The following is a 20,941-nucleotide window of genomic DNA, read 5'->3' on the forward strand; positions in this document are numbered from 1 at the left end:
GTTATTCACTTGAATGGAGTCTAGCCTAAAGAAATCATCATTGATGCATGCAGACTTTAAAATATTAAGTCACATAAAAATGAGAGTCTTTTTGTGCGTGAGGAAAAAAGCATTTCACAACTTTATCACAAATACTCCTTGTATTATTGATAACTTAGTCTGTGTTTCACATAGAGTTACAAGACGATGAAAGTTAATGACGTGGTTTATACTGTATTTTACAAATGAAGGAAACCAGGATCCAAAGAGGCTAAGTAATTTTCTTGAGAGAGATCAAACATGATAGGGGCTGAATATAGATTACTATATTTGGCAACTGTAAAATCAGCTATCCTATCACTGATTCCTCATTCATTGTCTCATCAGATTTAAAGAGCTTATTCTAATTTTGTACATTTAATTTTAAATTCTTATATAATTTCTTATTAAAATTTAATTACTTATTGAAGATGAAAGCTCAGCTTGACTTCACAGTGATCTCTTCTTATCCACCAAACTGATTTGTCGTTTGAGAGTTATATTTTAAATTAAAATTAAATCAAATTAAATTAAAACTCAAGTCAGAGAAGCTATGAGTTCTCCTTTTGTTTTTCTTTAAAAAGGAAATTTTCATCTATTTTAGATCAGTAAATTGTTAAAAATTAAACTGTTTTTGTGCTCATAAATCTATACAAAGGGGTCTTCTAGACAGAACGCGTATTTATAATTAAATCAAGTAGTATGATATTGAATGGCACAGTATGCCAGGGATTTGGATTACCAATCTATGAAACTATTTCAAGACATTTAAGTCCATGTGTTTACTTCTATCCACAGTAAAAATTCTTTGAAATGACCAAATGAGTACAAAATAAGCAAAATTGTGTTTCAGTGCTGAAAAAGGGAAAGGATATCATCAATTCTCCAAAAGCTGTCAGGTCTTTCTGGAAACCACAGGACTGGGAGGATTGGATTTAAAGGACACTACCTTTATAGTCAAAAGAGTCAAAGGATGGAACCTCTGAGGAAATAAGTACATAAGGTTCCTCTAGTAGAAGTCCAAATGCAGAGAAACAGTAGTCGGTATCTATAGACTTCCCTGTATCAGGGGAAAAAAATATACTTATTAATTGCTGGTGGGAGGGTAAATGGATACATTTTGGTAGGCCCTTCTGCAATACTAGATGTATCAAAAACCTGAAAATTTGCAAAACTTCTGACTGTGGTGTACAACAATAAATGTTCACTGTAGCATTCTTTATAGTGTTTGAAACAATTGGAAAAAAGACCTAAATTTCTACAAATAGAATATGTTAGATAAATCACACTAAACTGATACAACATACTGTGCAACCATAGTATAGATGTGTAAATATGAGGAGCAAACAAGATTAAGTAACTAGTAGGTTCAGTCTCTGTGTGTGTGTGGGGGGGTGTGTGTATCTGAGGCCTCCCTCACATCTATTGAAATGGAATTTGTTTTATAACATATTGTGAAGCAAAAATGCAGAATATAAAACAACTTATAGCAAGATCCCAATTTATTTAAATATATTTTTAATTGCCTAAGAAGATGGCAACAAATATATGACTAGTTGCCTCTACTTCATGGAATTTATGAGGAATTATCTTTCCCATTAGCAGTAATTTCTAAGGTTTTCCATACTGATTTGCTTGAGTAAAAATAAATAGAATTTTTAAAAATTCTGTGAATTTCGAATTTTAAAATAGTTTGTTGCACAGCATTCATGACATTGAATCCAGTATGTTACTAAGCTGTGTGTGCATTTCTTGATCTTGGTAAACTAGGACATGCTGTTCCATAACCAGATCCAGGAGGGAAAATGCACTATCTCATTTGAAGGATGCAAACATATTTAGTCAAACAAGAAACTGGCTCATTTGAGAGTTTTATAGCAAACAAGAGCAGAAAGTAGTTTGCATAATTTTCTCATGCTCCTTTTATAGTGTTTATCTTTTATAAGGCTCTTTGGAACAGTTGCTTGTCCACCTGTCAATAATGTGTCCTTTTATAGACTCAACCTTTTATTGCTCTCATGCCCTTGATATATAGTAGTCTTAGAAGTAGTATTGAATATGGTGGGCAAAATACTAATTTTAAATTTAAAAGGCCATCTTTTATAGACTAAAATAGAGAGTTTTGACTGACATGAAGAGAATAAACATATTATAAAATCCTGTTTAGGGACACCTGGGTGGCTCAGTGGGTTAAGCGTCCGACTCTTGATTTTGGCTCAGGCCATGATCTGAGGGTCCTGAGGTTGAGCCCCACTTCCAGTCCGCCCTCAGTGAGGAGTCTACTTCTGTCCCTCTACCCCTCCCCCTGCTTGTGGGGGAATACTCTCTTTCTCTCTCTAAAATAAAACTCTTTTTTAAAAAAGATTTTATTTGAGAGAGAGAGAGAGCACAAGAGGGGGGAGCGTCAGAGGGAGAAACAAGCCTCCCGCTGAGCGGGAAGCCTGATGTGGGACTCCATCCTGGGATCCCAGGATCATGATCTGAGCCAAAGGCAGACACTTAACCAACTGAGCCATTTATTTATTCAAGGGGCGCTGGGTGGCTCAGTTGGTTAAGTGTCTGCCTTTGGCTTGGGTCATGATCTGGGGTTCCAGGATGGAGTCCCGCCTTGGCTCCCTGCTCAGCTGGGAGCCTGCTTCTCCCTCTGCCTGCCACTCCCCCTGCTTGTGCTCTCTCACTCTCTCTGTCAAATAAATAAATAAAATCTTTAAAAATAGAATAGAATAGAATCTATTTAGCAGGAATAAAAATAAATTCATTGTTTTATCAACATTTTTGGAAAGTTTGTTAACAATTATATTTAAATCACTATCCTATGAAAAACTAAGCCAAGTAGCATTCATTTAAATTTGTTTTTATGGAACATAATTCTGCATCAATTCCAAGTGAGAATATTTGTGTTGTGAGTCTATCAATTACATAAATATTTTGGGCATGCAAACAGTTGCTTTAACTTCTTTTTAGTGGAATAAGATATCTAGTATTTCTCAATTCACATAAAATTTGTCAAGCTGTGTTCTACATATATTTATTGACCTGCATCCTAGAAGTGTTTTGCATGATACTGAATGAACACAATCCTACAAATCTGTATGCAGGAATACATTTCCATTCATAAAGGGATATTATCCAAGACCTTAAGTAGAAAGCTGCCCACCCTTTGTTTTGTGCAATTAGATTCCAAGTTCCCTTTATATAATCATGAGCAAGAATAATAAATGAAGTAAGAGAAATTCTGTTCTTGTTAAAAAGCAAACATCCTCACACACACACACACACACACACACACACACACACACACACACACCACTTTTCCAATACCACCACTTCCCATTCCTAGTAATATGAGATGTGGGGCTAAAATTTAACATTCATGCAGAGACATAGGAGTTAAATATCACATTTTCATATTGTACTTGGGAGAGGACTTCATATTTTGCTTGATAGAGTTTGCAAATTGTGCTTTCACATTGCACTCTGAAACATTTGTTTTCTCTGAAACATGGTAGCTAATTGGGCTAACAATTCTTAGCTGTCAAGAGCAGTTTTAGATGTGGTCCCTTTCTGTTCAGTGTGTGATGATTTTAAGGCTGCTTAGAGGACAGAAGTAGACAGCCCTTCATCAGGTGTACAATGGTAAAGATCTGCTTTTTTCTTAAGAGGTCTGTTAATTGGATATGCATGCAATACCCAAGGTGCAGTGAAAAGATAAGACAGCAGTTAAAGTCTGCAAAGTGAATGAATTTTTTTAGGTTCAATTGTGATTATTTTGCCACCTCTACTTTCACTGGTGCCTTTATGCATTTTATTTTACCTTACCTAGTGAGTATTTTTGTCGATCTCCATGGAATTTTCTTCTGGTTCTCAATGTAAATATACTTGGAATAAAATAAACCCAATGGTGTTATCTATGAAGAGCTGGTTAATAGGAATCTATGGTAATATTTTTGAAATGGAATGGAATTGTATTTGTACTTAGAGTGTATGTTTTTACTAGTTATCTAAACTTTAGAAATGCATGCTTATTGTCATTGTATATGAAATAGTATAGAAGTTTTCTTGAGCTCAATTTCTTTCTTTCTACTGGCATTGACATCAATCATACAATGTTTTGAATATTAAGATCTGCAAACTAAATTCTCTCTTTTCTGAGCAAAACAGTTGAGGAAGTTCATTCAAAAACCAGCCATGAAAATTAAGACATAATCAAACCAAATGTTGCAGAAGACAGGCAAAGTTCCATACATTAGGGGCCATAAAGTCAGTCTAATATGATAGGCAAACAATTATTCAATAAGTTAATTGAAGTTGTGATAAACATAATATGAGAAACATATGCCATGTTCTGAGAATGTATAAAATGGGAACTCTCCCTAATTTGGTGTCAGCAAACCGTGAGTTATTTTCAAAGAAACCATCACACACTTTTATTTTTGAAAAAACTTAGTTGTAAGCCTGGAGTTATAGCTAAAACTTGGTTTATAAGAGTTTAATATCTTTATCACTTCTTTTCTAGGATAATTTTCAAACTTAATAGTTATCTAGTGTTAAGTTCTTCATAGTCTTAGGGGTTGGTTTTGGTATGTGTATTTTCCTTACTCAGCAATAACAGGCAGACTTGAAATCATTTCACACTTTGTATCTAAGATTTCTGTAATAAAATATTAATTTCCATCAATTAGTTAAAACACACCCATTAATAATATTACCTAAATCTATGTTAAATGTCCAATTAAATATTTTTAAGTGCCAAATTTATAACTGCTGTAATTTTTTGTTGTTTTTAGTTTGAAGATAAAAGCCTAGCTTCATGTATCATTGATATTAGCCACTCTGACAGGTGTGAGGTAATATCTCATTATAGTTTTGATTTGTATTTCCCTGATGCTGAGTGATGTTGAGCATCTTTTCATGTATCTGTTGGTTATCTGGATGTCTTCTTTGGAGAAATGTCTGTTCATGTCTTCCCATTTTTTAATTGGATTATTCATTTTTTGGATGTTGAGTTTTATAAGTTCTTTATATATTTTGGATATTAACCCTTTATCAGATATGTCATTTGCATAGATCTTCTCCCATTCCATAGGTTGCCTTTTACTTTTGGTGATAGTTTACTTCACTGTGCAGAAGTTTTTTATCTTGATGAGGACCCAGTAGTTTATTTTTGGTTTTGTTTCCCTTGCCTCAGGAGACATAGCTAGTAAGAAGTTGCTATAGCCAATGTCAAAGAGATTACTCCCTGTGTTCTCCTCTAGGACTTTTATGGTTTCAAGTCTCACATTTAGGTCTTAATCCATTTTGAATTTATTTTTGTGTATGGTGTAAGAAAGTGGTCCAGTTTCATTCTTTTTGCATGTTGCTGTCCAGTTTTCCCAACACTATTTGCTGAAGAGACTGTGCCCCCCCCATTGGATATTCTTTTCTGCTTTGTCGAAGATTAATTGACCATATAGCTGTGGGTTCATTTCTGAGTGTTCTATTCTGTTCCATTGATCTATGTGTCTGTTTTTGTGCCAGTACCATATTGTTTTTATCACTACAGCTGTGCAGTATAACTTGAAGTCTGGAACTGTGATGCCTCCCTTAATTTCTCTTCCTGCTGCTTCATTACTGATGTATAGAAATGCAATGGATTTCTGTACTTTGATTTTGTATCCTGCAACTCTACTGAATTCGTGTATCAGCTCTAGCAGTTTTTTGGTGGAGTCTTACAAGTTTTCTATATAAAACATCATGTCATCTGCAAAGAGTGAAAGTTTGACTTCTTCTTTGCCAATTTGGATGCCTTTTGTTTCCTTTGTTGTCTGATTGCTGTGGCTAAGACTTCCAGAGCTATGTTAAATAACGGTGGTGAGAGTGGATGTCCTTGTCTTGTTCCTGACTGTAGAGGAAAAGCTCTCAGTCTTTCCCCACTGAGGATGATATTAGCTGTGGGCATTTCCTATATGGCCTTTGTTATGTGAGGTATGTTCCCTCTAACCCTACTTCAAGGATGTGGAGAAAGGGGAACCCTCTTGTACTGTCGTTAGGAATGCAAACTGTTGCAGCCACTCTGGAGAACAGTGTGGAGGTTCCTCAAAAACTTAAAAATAGAACTACCCTACAAAGAGGCAATTGCACTACTAGGTATTTACCCAAGAATACAAAAATACTAATTTGAAGAGATACATGAACCGCGATGTTTATAGCACCATTGTCTACAGTAGCCAAATTATGCAAAGAGCCCAAATGGCCATTGCCTGACGAATGGATAAAGATGTGGTTATATATACAATGTAATATTATTTATCCATAAAAAAAGAATAAAATCTTGCCATTTGCAACAACATGGATGGAGCTAGAGAATATTGTGCGAAGTGAAGTAAGTCAGAGAAAGACAAATACCATATGATTTCACTCATATGTGGAATTAAGAAAAAAAACAAATGAGCATAGGGAAAGAAGAGAGAGAGAGAGAGGCAAACCAAGAAACAGATTCTTAACTCTGGAGAACAAACTGATGCTCACCAGAGGGAAAGTGGGTGGGGGGTGATAGGGATTAAGGAGTGTACTTGTGCTGATCACCGAGTGTTATATGTAAGTATTGAAGCACTAAATTGCACTTCTGAAACTAATATTACACTGTATGTTAACTAACTGAAATTTAAATAAAAACTTTTTTAAAAAAGCCTAGTTTCTTAATAGTCCTAGTCTGATTCATTAGTATAATCTCATAATTAATATCAGAGATTGGAAAACAATAAAATATCATGGAGTTCTCCTGAATTGCATTTGGGATTTAGACTCTGAGTTATTTCAAGACACTTATATTTTGAAATTTAGACCTAATGGCATTTAACTTGCTACTAACTTGGTCCAACATAAATGTACCTTTATATTCTGTGCTTAGAGTGGGAAATAAAGATTACGGTTTCATTTAAACATAGTAGGGAGGAGGAAAAAATACCAAAGATATGTGGAATTAATTCTAAAATGTTATACATATTATATTCCCTTATTGAGAAGTATCCTAGTATTCCCAAACTGAATATTTAGAAAATCTCTAAGACCATCAACACATTTATGAATATGTATTTTCCTTCCTATTTTCTTTAGTTTTCCTTTAAAACTAAAATGAAAATACAATCAGATATTGCATATTGACAGGTATAACAAACGCACTGACTTACTTAGCTCATAAAGTTTTGACATCAGCACTATTTCCCTAAATGTATTTTAAACCCTTATAATTCTTTATATGTGAACTTCATAAAGTAATGATATGGATATGCCAAATATCCAATTCTTATTTTTGTGCAATAATGATTAGTTAATAGATTGACTGAAAATAGTATCCTGTTTACAACTCCATTATTCCATTTGTAATAACGTTGGCATCCTCGAATTGTAAACATGTTTCTAGTTAAAATTAAATGTTTACACATGATGAACACAGTCTTCTTGTTTTACTCTTTCTAGATTAATCATTTTGCATAGGAACATCTAAGTCTCAATCTCTAAACTATAGGATAAATCATAAAATTAAAAGAATAAGAATCTGAAATCCAGGATGGTTTTGTTATTCATTCAAGATGTGAACTTGGCCAATCACTTCCTCTTCTTGTCACCTGTTTTCCTCATCTAAAGAGTGAATCTGTTTCATTTCATGGTTTTCACTTTTCAGCAGTAGAAGCCTCTTGTCAGACAATATCTTATGCATAATTTCAGCATGTATATTAAAAATAATAATAATGGAGCTTCTCTTATAGAAACAGGAATGATGGAGAAGGGCAGTGGAGTAGGGTTGGGGATTTTAGAGCCCAATCCTATATACTGAGTAGTCCTCACCTTCCAATACAACCTGTTGGAGATGGCTCTACATCAAATAATTCCTTGAGTTCCATGGACCATATTTTGAAAATCATGTAGTTATATATGATCATTACATTTCTTTAAAATTCCAAAATAATGTAATTCTCAATTTCATAAATTGAGATGTCTTTCAAAGTGCTGAAAATCCTGTTGTACTTTAAAAAAAAAAAGAAATGTACAAATAAGTAGGTTTCAATTTATGCTAAGAAAGATTCTAAGGTAAAAAGCTCACACGTCATACTAAAGCCACTGACTTAAGTATTCCATAGAACAGTGCTATAATCCCAAATAGTTTCTATTTTAGGAAATAAATAAATTGATAAAACTCCAAAGAACCCTTCAACATTCAGAAAAATCACAGAAGTCCTTTAGTTAAATGTTAATTCTCTTGCCTGTCTTTATTCTTCACTGGGGAGATGAGAAAAAAAGTTAATATAGGAGTTAAATTTAAAGGCAGAATATGCTTGGGGCACCTGCGTGGCTCAGTACGTTAAGCATCTGCCTTCAGCTCAGGTCATGATCCCAGGGTCCTGGGATTAAGTCCAGCATTGGACTCCCTGCTCAGCCAGAAGCTTGCTTCTCCCTCTCCCTCTGCTGCTCCCCCTGCTTATGCTCGCGCGTTCTCTCTCTCTGTGTCAAACAAACAAACAAACAAACAAACAATCTTAAAAAAATAAAATAAAGGCAGAATGTGCTTAAAAGCTTTTTTTCCCTTCCTAACTTTGGTTACCAGTGAGTGAACACTTCCATCAGTACACACATACACACCCACTAGACTCTTGCAGCCATAGTAGGTAGAGCATTAGAAAATGAGGTAGAAAAGAACACGTTCTCCAGAATCTTAAATTGCTCAGAAGAAGAAAAGCCTGTAGGAGATGGAGTTCTTCACCAGGGACCACTTCGTTAGCCTGCTACTGACATGGATTCGATGGTTACGAGGCAGGGGTGATGTGTTTTCACTGTTGCTAATTTCTGATGTCCTTTCTGAGCAAGGGTTCTCTATCTAAAATTAAGAAAATGAAAAAAAGCAAACTTTTAATCCCACAAGGACCCAAAGTGAACTTGTCCCAGCAGTTACCTTATATAGACCCTCTGACACACTTATCCTTTTGCAAAAATACCGAGTACAGATCATTACTTTCTGACACTCATGTGCAGAGACCTACTTTATAACACTTCAGGGAAGTTAATGTACTAGATCTTGAAATGCCTTTCTGGAAAGTGAAGTAACTTATGGTTTTCTTCTAGTGGCACTGTTAACTCTTGTATCATTTTCAGGTCCATGGGGCCGATGCATGGGAGATGAATGTGGGCCAGGAGGCATTCAGACCCGGGCTGTGTGGTGTGCTCATGTGGAAGGTTGGACGACATTACATACAAACTGTAAGCCGGCCGAGAGACCCAGTAACCAGCAGATCTGTTTCAAAGTGTGTGACTGGCACAAAGAGTTGTATGACTGGAGCCTGGGACCTTGGAATCAGTGTCAGCCTGTGATTTCAAAAAGCCTGGAGAAACCCCTTGAGTGCATTAAGGGGGAGGAAGGCATTCAGGTGAGAGAGATAACATGCATCCAGAAAGAGAAGGACATTCCTGCAGAGGATATCATTTGTGAGTACTTTGAGCCCAAACCTCTCCTGGAACAGGCCTGCCTCATCCCCTGCCAGCAAGACTGCATTGTGTCTGAGTTTTCTGCCTGGTCCGAATGCTCCAAGACGTGTGGCAGCGGGCTCCAGCACCGGACGCGTCACGTGGTAGCACCCCCCCAGTTTGGAGGTTCCAGCTGCCCAAACTTGACGGAGTTTCAGGTGTGCCAGTCCAGCCCCTGCGAAGATGAAGAGAGCATGTACAGCTTGCATGTGGGTCCCTGGAGCTCGTGCTCGATGCCCCATTCGAGACAAGTAAGACAAGCAAGGAGACGTGGGAAGAATAAAGAACGGGAAAAGGACCGAGGAAAAGGAGTGAAGGATCCAGAAGCCCGGGAACTTATTAAGAAAAAGAGAAACAGAAACAGACAGAACCGACAAGAGAATAAATATTGGGACATCCAGATTGGATATCAGACCAGAGAGGTTATGTGTACTAACAAGACGGGGAAGGCTGCTGATTTGAGGTAACATTTTATAACCATTAACTGGGGGTGGCTCTCTGTCAAGGCCATGGGCTAGAAAGTACTTAAGGCTCTGCTGTACTAAGTCCCGAGATTCACATGTGCACAACCTAGAATGAGCTACCCGCAAGTATAACATGTTCTATTTTAAGGCACTTAAGCTTTTGTGGGTTTCCTGACATGATCTCTGTTTTGCTCATGTTTAGGCACTCTACTCCTAGAGTTCATTTAAATGTTCCTGTCAAAGATCTATCATGAGCTCTTCTCCATGAGGTATTACTACTTTTTTAGGTCAGTCGTGCTGTTTCCACCTACAATGGGGGAAAAAGAAAACTTACTTAGAAGGTACAGTTTGGGGGTTTTGAATTCAGATACTTATTTTAGTGAGAATAAAGCACACTTGTAATCTCTCCAAGTTTATAACATTTTCAGAATTACCCTATACAAAAAATCTAAGCAACCACCCAGGGAGCTATACCTAAGAATAATTCACATTTTATAAAATGGAATAAATCTCCCTAGAGGGAAAAAGGGGAACCAGAAGAAACTAAGGTAAGTAGACATTATTTAATCATGAGTAGCCTAGTTTAGAAAATATGTAATTAATTGGCTGCATGTTCTAGACAAATTATATGTCAAATGATCTCTGGGTAAATAATGACTATGTTATGAAAGGCTTTCTCATGTGTGATTTATTTGTTGTGAAAATATTCATTGAGGATTATTCATTGAGGATTATCTAAAGGATATGATGTTCTCTGGATATTCTAAATTTTGCTCTTGGATAAGCCAGACCATCTGGGAGTGTCTTATCTGGATCATTTGCATAATTGCTTTTTTGGTACTATTTATGCAGTTATGGTTTGGACTGAACTGAGTGAAATTATGGTAACATCACTCAGAATTTTATATCATCTTTATTGTAAAAATGACATTGAAAGTGTCATCTACTCCATCATGCAGTCTGTTCTCTTGATTAAAAACACATAAGATAAATTTCACTGAAGCCTCAACCCGTGTGCTCCTGGTGAGCAGCTGGGTTGCTTTCCTTATGGTCCTGGAAACCTTGTAACGGATCACCTGTTCCTGTTTGCTTTGGCTCCTGGGAGCATGAATAGGACTGTGGGGCAAGTGTGTTGCTCACCGACATACCCCACTGTCTTCATCTTTTTCTTACCATGATTTCCTTTCACTCATTCTTACCTAGTGATTTTGCCATCCATGGATTTTGAAAGCTGGTTGAAAGCCTTTTTAGTACAGGATATAGTTTAAAGAAATGAGTAAACAAATAAACAATTGATATATCTAGACAATAATTTTTCTCAGCATAGTGTTGCTCCGGTCGCCATTTTTAGGATATGTGCTAGTCCCTCCCCTCTTTGTACTTACACAGTTGTATTTTCTCTCGGCCACACAGTAATCTGCTTTTTCTTCATCTAGTGACATCAGTCCAACTCCTTTCTTGGTCTCATTAGTGGTTGCTTGATCTCCTGCCTTCATCTTCCAGGTTCCCTACAACTCCTTAAGAGTATGCGTATGTACATGTGTTCACCTCTGATTCTGTATCATGTGAGTTTTCATTTCAATCCCTGTTTTACTCTTTTCTGACTATCCTTATTCAGCTGATTTCCTCATTTCTTTTCCTGAAATATTATAGTTATATTAGTTACTTGGCTCCCACCAAGTAATTAAATGAACCTCCAAGGCAACTTGAGTTGTATCCTGCTGTCACCAAGTTAACATGCTGTAGACATTTAATTTAATGTTGACCACTCAATTAAAAGTGTAATTAGGATAGTACCTACCACTGCATAGAGCCATAGAGCCTAATATTCCCATTTGATTGTTTGAAATAAGCAAACACATTTAAAAATTTGTAGATCATTTGTCAAGTTCTTATATTCTATTAGAAATATCCTAATATAACTTATTAGGGTATAGGTTAAATTTAAATTGGTTATTAATATTTCTTGCATGTAAGAATTATACATAAGAATATATATGGATAAATACATATGATTAAGACAGTTAAAGTCTTAGTGAAGAAGAGATAAGAATCAGGTACTTTGACCTAGGTTTTGCTCAAACGTTGCACCACATCAGTGAAGCTAGTGAAATAAAGAGTAAATAGTTAACACCAACAAAGCAGAGGGCCACAGAGCACAGACTTGATGATCAAATTTAAGTCTTTCACCTTATATCAGATTCAGAAACAATTTTGTCATGTCAGAGGATAAAATAATCATTTAATAAGGCTAAAAACATCTGTTAGAGTGACAAAATTAATTTAGCTAAATAAACCTAAGAATCTTAGGGAAGCAGTTCATAGGAAAATAAATATAACTGTAGCAGAATTACTGCTAGAACTTCCAAGTTTCAGATGATAAATCTGGCCTTCTTTTTGCTTTCAAACATGAAAATCAATAATAATGAAAAATACAAATGAAAAGTCTGTTATTTCATGACAATAGGAAACAGTCACAGTCTCAAACCACAAATGACAGAGATTTAGAGAATGTGGCAAAATTAAACCTAACCAAAGGAAGAAACTTAGAAGGGTGTTATGTCTTTGCACCTTTTGTAAATACTCAAAATCTCTGAGTAGGCTGAACTTTGTGAGGGCCAGCCAATGACATCTCCTTAGTATGGCATGATCTGTGTTAAAAGAAAGGGCTGCTGAAGCATCTTTGAGTTTGTTTGAAAACAGATGGCATAATAGACAAAACTGAACAAGAAACTCACTATGCCATTACTGCCAAGAAAGGACTGCCAGTTTGATGGATTGAGGGATTAAAGTTTGATAACCAGTGGACGAGAATTCTAAATCACTACACATACACACCATGACACAGGGGGCTTCCCTATGAACCAGTGAATTTCAGCCAAGCTTAAGTAGAGTATTGCCCCAGGCCAAGAGTTGATACGAAAGTAAGGACAAGCAGTTCTCCAAGAAATCAGAGACAGTAAAGGAAATATGGTGTTTCTGAACCAAAAGCAGAATGAGGAGCTAAGAAAATTGAATGAGCTTAACTCATTAATTGAATGAGTGATTTGGCAGGGTGCCAAAAAGAAATGGAGGGGAATTAGAAACAAGAAAAAGAAATGGAATTTACATTAGAAGCAATAAAAAGTGGAAAAATATCTTGTGAAGAGGAGTCAGTGATATAGAGAACAATTTGAGAACGCCCAAGTAAACTAATTTTTTTAAAAAATGATGGATATGGAAACAAGCAAGGAAGATCACTCCATGAAACTCTGGTGTTCTTGAAGATAGGACCAGAAAAAACAAATAACAACAACAAAAAACCCCACAAAACATATAATAGAAGACTTTCCTGAAATTAAGACTTTAATCCACAGATTGAAATTGCACACAGGTAATATTCTTCTAGAAGAGGTTGAAATCATGTCCTCATGGAAGAACTGGTGTAAAATAATTTTTTTTAAAGATTTTATTTATTTGACAGAGAGAGACACAGTGAGAGAGGGAACACAAGCAGGGGGAGTGGGAGAGGGAGAAGCAGGCTTCCCACGGAGCAGGGAGCCCGATGTGGGGCTCAATCCCAGGACTCTGGGACCATGACCTGAGCCGAAGGCAGACGCTTAACAACTGAGCCACCCAGGCGCCCCCAAAACTGGTGTACAATAATTTTTATAAGGAAAGACGAAGAGACATCAGACTGAAAGCCAGCGCAATACTCAAATTGTGAAACCCTAGAAGCATTTCTGTTGTAGTCAAAAATAAGACAGGACAGCACATTAACTCCACTTTTAGTTAACATTGATCTCTAAGTACTAGTTAATGTAGTTGAAAAGAGAAAGAAGTGAAAATTGGAAAGCAGGTGGAAAACTTAAGATTTTTTTTCCAGATATTATGACTGTACACTGGAAAACTCAAGAGAATCAATTGAAAATATAAACAATAAAATAACTCAATGAGGGGAGCGGTGGATGGACACAAAAATAATATCAAAACAATCAATATATTTCCTAGATGCAAATAACAATTAGTTAAACATTATGGTGGAAACAAAAGATTAAAATACTGCACTTACAAAAGTAAAAAAGACCATAGACCATAAGAGACTCTTAACAATAGGGAACAAACTGAGGGTTGCTGGAGGGGAAGGGGGGGGAAGGGATAACTGGGTGATGGGCACTAAGGAGGGCACTTGATGTGATGAGCACTGGGTGTTCTATGCAACTGATGAATCACTAAATTCTACCCCTGAAACTCATAAAGCACTATATGTTAACTAACTTGAATTTAAATAAAATTTTTAAAAGATTTTTTAAAAAGACGAAATCTGTAGACACACTGAACTATAAAAGTTCTGCATAGAGGGCGCCTGGGTGGCTCAGTTGGTTAAGCAACTGCCTTTGGCTCAGGTCATGATCCTGGAGTCCCGGGATCGAGTCCCACATCGGGCTCCCTGCTCAGCGGGGGGGTCCGCTTCTCCCTCTGACCCTCTTCCCTCTCGTGCTCTCTGTCTCTCATTCTCTCTCTCAAATAAATAAATAAATAATCTAAAAAAAAAAAAAAAAAAAAAGTTCTGCGTAGAACACCAGACTTAGAAACATAAAAAAAGAGGTGTGCCTATACCAAATTGTCCCAATACTGTTACTGTAAAATTTATAAGGGAAAAATAAGCATATAAGAAAGGCCAAGGAACTTTTGAAAAATAAAAGTAGAGAGAGAAAACTAATGTCCCAAGATAATTAAATGCATTTTAGTCTATAAAAATGGTAACGGTAAATTTATGTTCTTGCATGAATAATCAGGGTCAAATAGAATGGGGTGTAGAAATAAGATCTGCAAAACCCTGTAAAATGTTGCCTATGGTGAAGGAGCATTTCCAGTTTGGGGGGAAATTAATTAATTTGCTTTGTTTGGGGGCAATTGCTTTGCCATGTAAAGGAATACGAAGAATTGTGAAAGAAAAAAAAAGACGAATTGTATGTTTTGGCACTTGTTATACCAAAGCAAAGCCCAGGTATATATGCAATTCTTAAAATTTGTTTTTATAATATTAGAAGAAATGGTAAAATTTTTAAATCTTAAACAAGGACACTTTAGGGTACAGAATGGAGAGATCATGCAGGAAAATAGTCAATTACATTTTTTTTAAAGATTTTATTTATTTGACAGAGAGAGAGACAGTGAGAGAGGGAACATAAGCAGGGGGAGTGGGAGAGGGAGAAGCAGGCCTCCCGCTGAGCGTGGAACCTGATGTGGGGCTCGATCCCAGGACCCTGGAATCATGACCTGAGGCGAAGGCAGACGCTTAATGACTGAGCCACCCAGATGCCCCGTCAATTACATTTTTAAAAAAGAGTAAATTTTGCTCAAGAAAAATATTAATGAAGTTAAAACCCGAGTAGCAAACTGAGAAAAAAATATTTGAGCATATAATTGGCAAAGAACTAATTTTCTTTTTTTTTTTTTTTTAAAGATTTTATTTATTTATTTGACAGAGAGAGACACAGTAAGAGAGGGAACACAAGCAGGGGGAGTGGGAGAGGGAGAAGCAGGCTTCCCACTGAGCAGGGATCCTGATGTGGGGCTCAATCCCAGGACCTTGGGACCATGACCTGAGCCTAAGGCAGACGCTTAGTGACTGAGCCACCCAGGCGCCCCAGAACTAATTTTCTTAATACATATGAACCCATAATATTAAGAAAAAGATCAAAACCTAATTGAAAATAAGCAAAGGATCAAGAGAATGAAAAGGTAAGTCACAGACTAGTAGAAAATATTTGTGAAAGGCACTTGCGATAAAGGACTAGTATCCAAAATATGCCAAAAAACTCTTGAAACTCAACAATGAGAAAACAACCTGAAAATGTGCCAAAGACCTTCACACCTCACCAAAGAAGACCTACAAATGGCGAACAAGCATATGAAAAGATACTTTATTTCATAGGTTATCAGGGAAATACACAATAAAACAACAGAGAGATACTACTACACACCTGTTAAGAGTGGCCAAAAACCAGAATACTGGCAACACCAAGTTCTGGTGAGAATGTGAAACAACAGGAATGCTGATTCACTGCTAGTGGGAATGCGAAGTGGTTACAGCCATTTTCTAAGACAGCTTGGCAGTTTCTTACAACATTAAACACACTCCTTACCATATGATGTAGCAAATGTGCTCAGTGATATTTACCTAAAGGAACTGAAAACCTATATCCACACAAATATCTACACTGAGATGTTTAACAGCTTTATTCATAATTGCCAAAACTTGAAGGCAACCAAGAGGTCCTTCAGAAGATGAATCAATAAACTGTATCGCATTCAGACAATGGAATATTATTCAGTGTTAAAAAGAAATGAGCTATCCAGCCATGAAAAGATATGGAAGAAACTAAATGCATAATTACTGAGAGAAAAGGCTACATACTGTATGATTCCAACCATATGGCATTCTGGAAAAGGCAAAGCCCTTTTCCAGAGACAGTGGAAAGAATTAGCAGTGTTGTCAGGGTTTAGGTGGAAGGGAGAGATGAACAGAGGGAACACAAAGGATTTTTTAGGGCAATGAAATGACTCTGTATGATATTTTGATAGATATATGCCATTTTACTTTTGCCCAAACCCATAGAATTTAGAATGCCAAGAGTTAACTGTGGTGTAAACTGAGGACTTTGAGTGATTATGATATATTAATGTAGGTTCCATTCTAGTGAGTGATGTTGATGATGGGGAGGCTCTGCATGTATGAGCGCAGGAAGTTTATAGGAACTCTCTGTACTTTACACTCAGTTTGGCTGTGAACCTATAACTGCTCTAAAAATCAAAATGGATTAAAATCAGCCAAGTATAGGTTCAGGTCACAGAAAATATGCTAATCCTCAATCATAATTAAATACAAAAACAATGTTTAATCCCATTTTCACCCTTTCAGATTAGTAAATAAAAAGTTTAATAATGTGTCAGGGATCACTAAGCTTCCAGTTTTGGTAATTCACTAGAAGGACTCATGGGATTCAGCATATAGTTAGTTATGTCTGAGATTCATCACAGTGAAAGGATACAAAGCAAAAGCATAAAGGAACATGTGCATGGGGAGAAGTCCGAAGGAAACTGTATGAGGTTCCCCTGGAAATTTGGAGCTTCCAGAGTCCTCTCCAGGTGGAAATTCATAGCCTAGACTTAATTCCTCCAAAGAAGAGTTACAGCAAATTGTGCAAGGCATTATCTGCTAGGGAAGTTTATTAGCGTCTCGGTGTCCTAAAGTTTTATTGGGGGTTGATCACTTGGGCACCCTCTGCTTAGCATATGCAAAAATCCCAAACTCCCAGAGGGAAAGCAAATATTCACTGTGAACCACATTGTTTATACAAACAAATTGAGCATAATGAACATTTATAGCAGTTTTCTCATTCAGAGAAAATTTTTTAACAGTGTAGAAAACTGTTGACCAGTTAAGTTCCCAGATGCCTGCCAAGGGCCAACCCTGCAAGCAGGTCTTTCTAAGGATAGAAGTCTGAGACTGGATATTTTACTAATAATAGTATTTAATATTAAAGAATTGGGGAAAACAGACATATTCTTGGTGGGGCAAAAATTGGTACAACCTATTTGAAAAATAATTTTGCAATATGTATCCAAATTTTAAATGGACACTACCTTTGTCAGTGATTCTATTACTATGAATTTCTTCTAGATAAATGTACAACTCTCACTACAGCAAAACAATCTGAATTCCACCAATAAAAGGACTACTTAAATCACAGTGCTTCCCTGTATGGAATATGTAGTTATTAGCAAATGAAGTATGTATATCAGTCAGGGCTGTTATAACAGAGTACCATTGACTAGGTGACTTATAAACAACAACACAATTTAATTCTCATTTTCCTGATGGCTAAGAAGTCCAAGATCAAGGTGCCAGGAGATACGCTGTCTGCTGAAAACTCCATTCTGGGTTGCAGACTAATGGCTTTTCATTGTATCCTCACATGGCACAGAGTGGGAGAGAGCTCTCTGGGGTCCCTTTATGAGGGTACTAATCGCATTCATGAGGGCTCACCTTGTGACCTGATCACCTTTCAAAGGCTCTGCCTCCTAATACTATCACATTAGGGGTTAAGATTTCAAAATATGAATTTTGAAGGGACACACACATTCAGTCCAATGCAGTAATTGATTTCTAGACAAACATGAGAGAGTAAAGGCAGTTTTATTCCACTGTCCTGCCCTCACCAGAAATGCCATTAAAAGAGACAAGCTCTTCAACATACAGTTAAAAAAAAAAAAAAATGGAAAAAGGAAAGAAATCTAGGACTTGAGGCTTGAAAGAGATTCCTTTAAAGTAATTGGGATACAATCCTGAAAGGCTTATTGAAGGATCTTTTCATTGGATTATCTCAGTTGGGGGTGGGTGGGAGGAGAGCACAGACAAGCAACAGGGAATGTGGAGGAAGGTCCCTTAAGAGCCAGTTCTTCACCCCAGAATCACAGGGGAAGTGTAGCTGGAGAATAATTCAGCCAGAATGTAACTTCCTGGGTCTCCTGGCTGAGAGAAGCTGTCAAAGATGAAGTGGAGAAGAAAGGGGGTAGAGGAGGCAGACGTCTCCAGATTGCAACAGCATAGCCTGAGATTTAAGGCTTTGCTATGAGCCGCCTTCACCTCTGGAAAGTTTAGCTGTCCTACATCGCCTCTTCCTGAAATAAAGTCCTGAATCTGCATATCAAAGACATAACATGTTTCAGGAAGAACTATAAAATCTGCTCTAAGTAATACCAGAAACATTTAGTGAAAGTCGTGCCTACTTTGGAAAGTATCTTCCATTTAAACATGCTTTGTTTTGGTGTATTGTTTGACAAAGGCAATTAATTGTAATTATAAATCCAGTGGAAACGCTGCCAGGAAGTATGGGAAATTCCACTTGGTACATTCCTGAGGGACTAAGACAGAATTGGGATCTAAAACAGATTTATGTTGGCTAAGCCAAAACAAAAAACAAAAAGAAAAAACCCAGATCTATCTATGCAGTTTCTAGATAACTCAGTAAGGCAGACATTTATTTTAGGCACAAATATATAAGGGCAAAAAATAACTAGGTCTCATAAATACAGTCAACTGACCTTTGACAAAGGAACAAAGACAATAGAATGCAGCAAGGAGAGTTTCTTCAACAAACAGTGCTGGAATAAGTGAATATCCAAACACACAAAATAAAATCTAGACAGAGACCTTAATAACCTTCACAAAAATGAACTCAAAATGCATCATAGACCTAAATGCAAAAGGCAAAACTACTATAAAACTTCTAAAAGGTAATATAAAATGTAGATGACCTTGGGCATGATGACACCTTTTTAGATACAACACAAAAGATGATCTATGAAAGAAATAATTGATAAATTGTGCTTCATTAAAATTAAATGCTTCTGCTCTGCAAAAGACAATGGCAAGAGAATGACAAGCCACAGACTGAGAAAATATTTGCAAAAGACGCATCTGATAAAAGACTGTTATCCAAAATACACAAAGAACTCTTAAAACTGAACAATAAGAAAACAACCTGATTTAAAAAAAAAAATGGACCAAAGACCATAACCTCACCAAAGACGAAATTCAGATGGTAAATAAGCATATGAAGAAATGCTCAGGGGTCATCAGAGAAATGCATATTAAAACAACAATGAGATACCAGGACACACCTGGTAGAATAGCAAAAATCCAGAACACTGAAAATACCAAATTCTGATAAGGATGTGAAGCAACAAGAATGAATATTGCTGGTGGGAATGCAAAATGGTATAGCCAGTTAGGAAGATGGTTTGGAGGTTTCTTATAGAACTAATCATACTTCCATATCATCCAGCAATCACACTCCTAGGCATTTACCCAAAGGAACTGAAAACTTATATCCACACAATATCTACACAGTGTTGCCAGGTGTTAGGTAGGAGAGAGAAATGAGTAGGGGCAGCACAGATAACTTTTAGAGGAGTAAAAATAGTCTGTAGGATCTTATAATGATGGACATATGCCATTATATAGTTGTGCAAACCGGTAGAATGTACAACCCCAAAAGTTAACTATAATGTAAAGCATGGATTTTGATTGATTATGGAGTTTTTCAAATGAGTGATGTGATATGGGGGAGGCTATGCATCTGGGGTGACAGAGGGTGTATGGGAAATCTCTATACCTCTCTCTTAATTTTGTTGTAAACCTAAAACTGTTCTTAAAAAAAAATCTTAAAAAACAACTGGCTAAGATATGAAGAGGAAAATAATCTAGTATCCCTGGAAAAAATGGCACACTGGAGTCTTTTTCTATCATTTGTTATCAATTATATTTTTCCTCTTAAGTCTTTATATAAATTCAGTCTCGTATTTCAGATAGTAGTGACTAATACTTTCAAATAGCTTTCTGCATTTTTCTCCTAAACTTATACTTTTCTGACATACCCTTTCATCTTCAAAATTATATGTTAAGATAAAATTGTATTTCTTCTCAACACAGTCTCTTTGTGCCTAACTCCTATTTTACCTTAGAACACTAGCTGTTAACTACTCCATCCTTCTCTTTAAGTGAATATAAAGCTACTGGCTTTATAATAGTAAAATAAATAAATAAATAAAACACAACAACCAAAAACCTGGCTGAATCAATAAGAGAATTTAAGTAATAGGTAATTAGGAGAATTTAAGTAATAGATAATTAGAAGAAATAAGTAATAAAATAGGGAAACCTATTTATCCATGGCTTCACAATGTTGAACAAGGATTTTTGGGACTCTGTTTTCTCGGGTATAAGTATGTGTGAAGGGAGTCAGTGATGAGCAGGGGAAGGAGGAAGGCGAAATATCTCTGAGAGCCTTCCACGTTTTGTGATTCCTAAGAATTCTGAACCAAAACCATATCTAAAATTGTGGCTATGAAATCCCATATATCTTTCCTGGCAGAAATTAAGTTAATTTTGACATGTTCTAGAAATCCGT

The 20,941-nt window shown here is 36.5% G+C and overlaps 1 protein-coding gene across 1 annotated transcript in view; it reads left to right on the forward strand.

The window, feature by feature from the left end:
- The window catches only part of THSD7A (thrombospondin type 1 domain containing 7A), a 388,294-nt gene that overhangs the window by 145,505 nt on the left and 221,848 nt on the right, over positions 1-20,941 (forward strand). The window contains exon 2 of the mRNA XM_081800925.1: positions 9,148-9,979. Within this exon, the coding sequence (XP_081657051.1) occupies positions 9,148-9,979 (832 nt within the window). The remainder of the gene's footprint in view (positions 1-9,147; positions 9,980-20,941) is intronic.

Source organism: Leptonychotes weddellii, chromosome 12, assembly GCF_054177405.1.
Source record: "Leptonychotes weddellii isolate Sample4059 chromosome 12, ASM5417740v2, whole genome shotgun sequence".
In the NCBI taxonomy this organism is placed as follows: domain Eukaryota; kingdom Metazoa; phylum Chordata; class Mammalia; order Carnivora; family Phocidae; genus Leptonychotes; species Leptonychotes weddellii.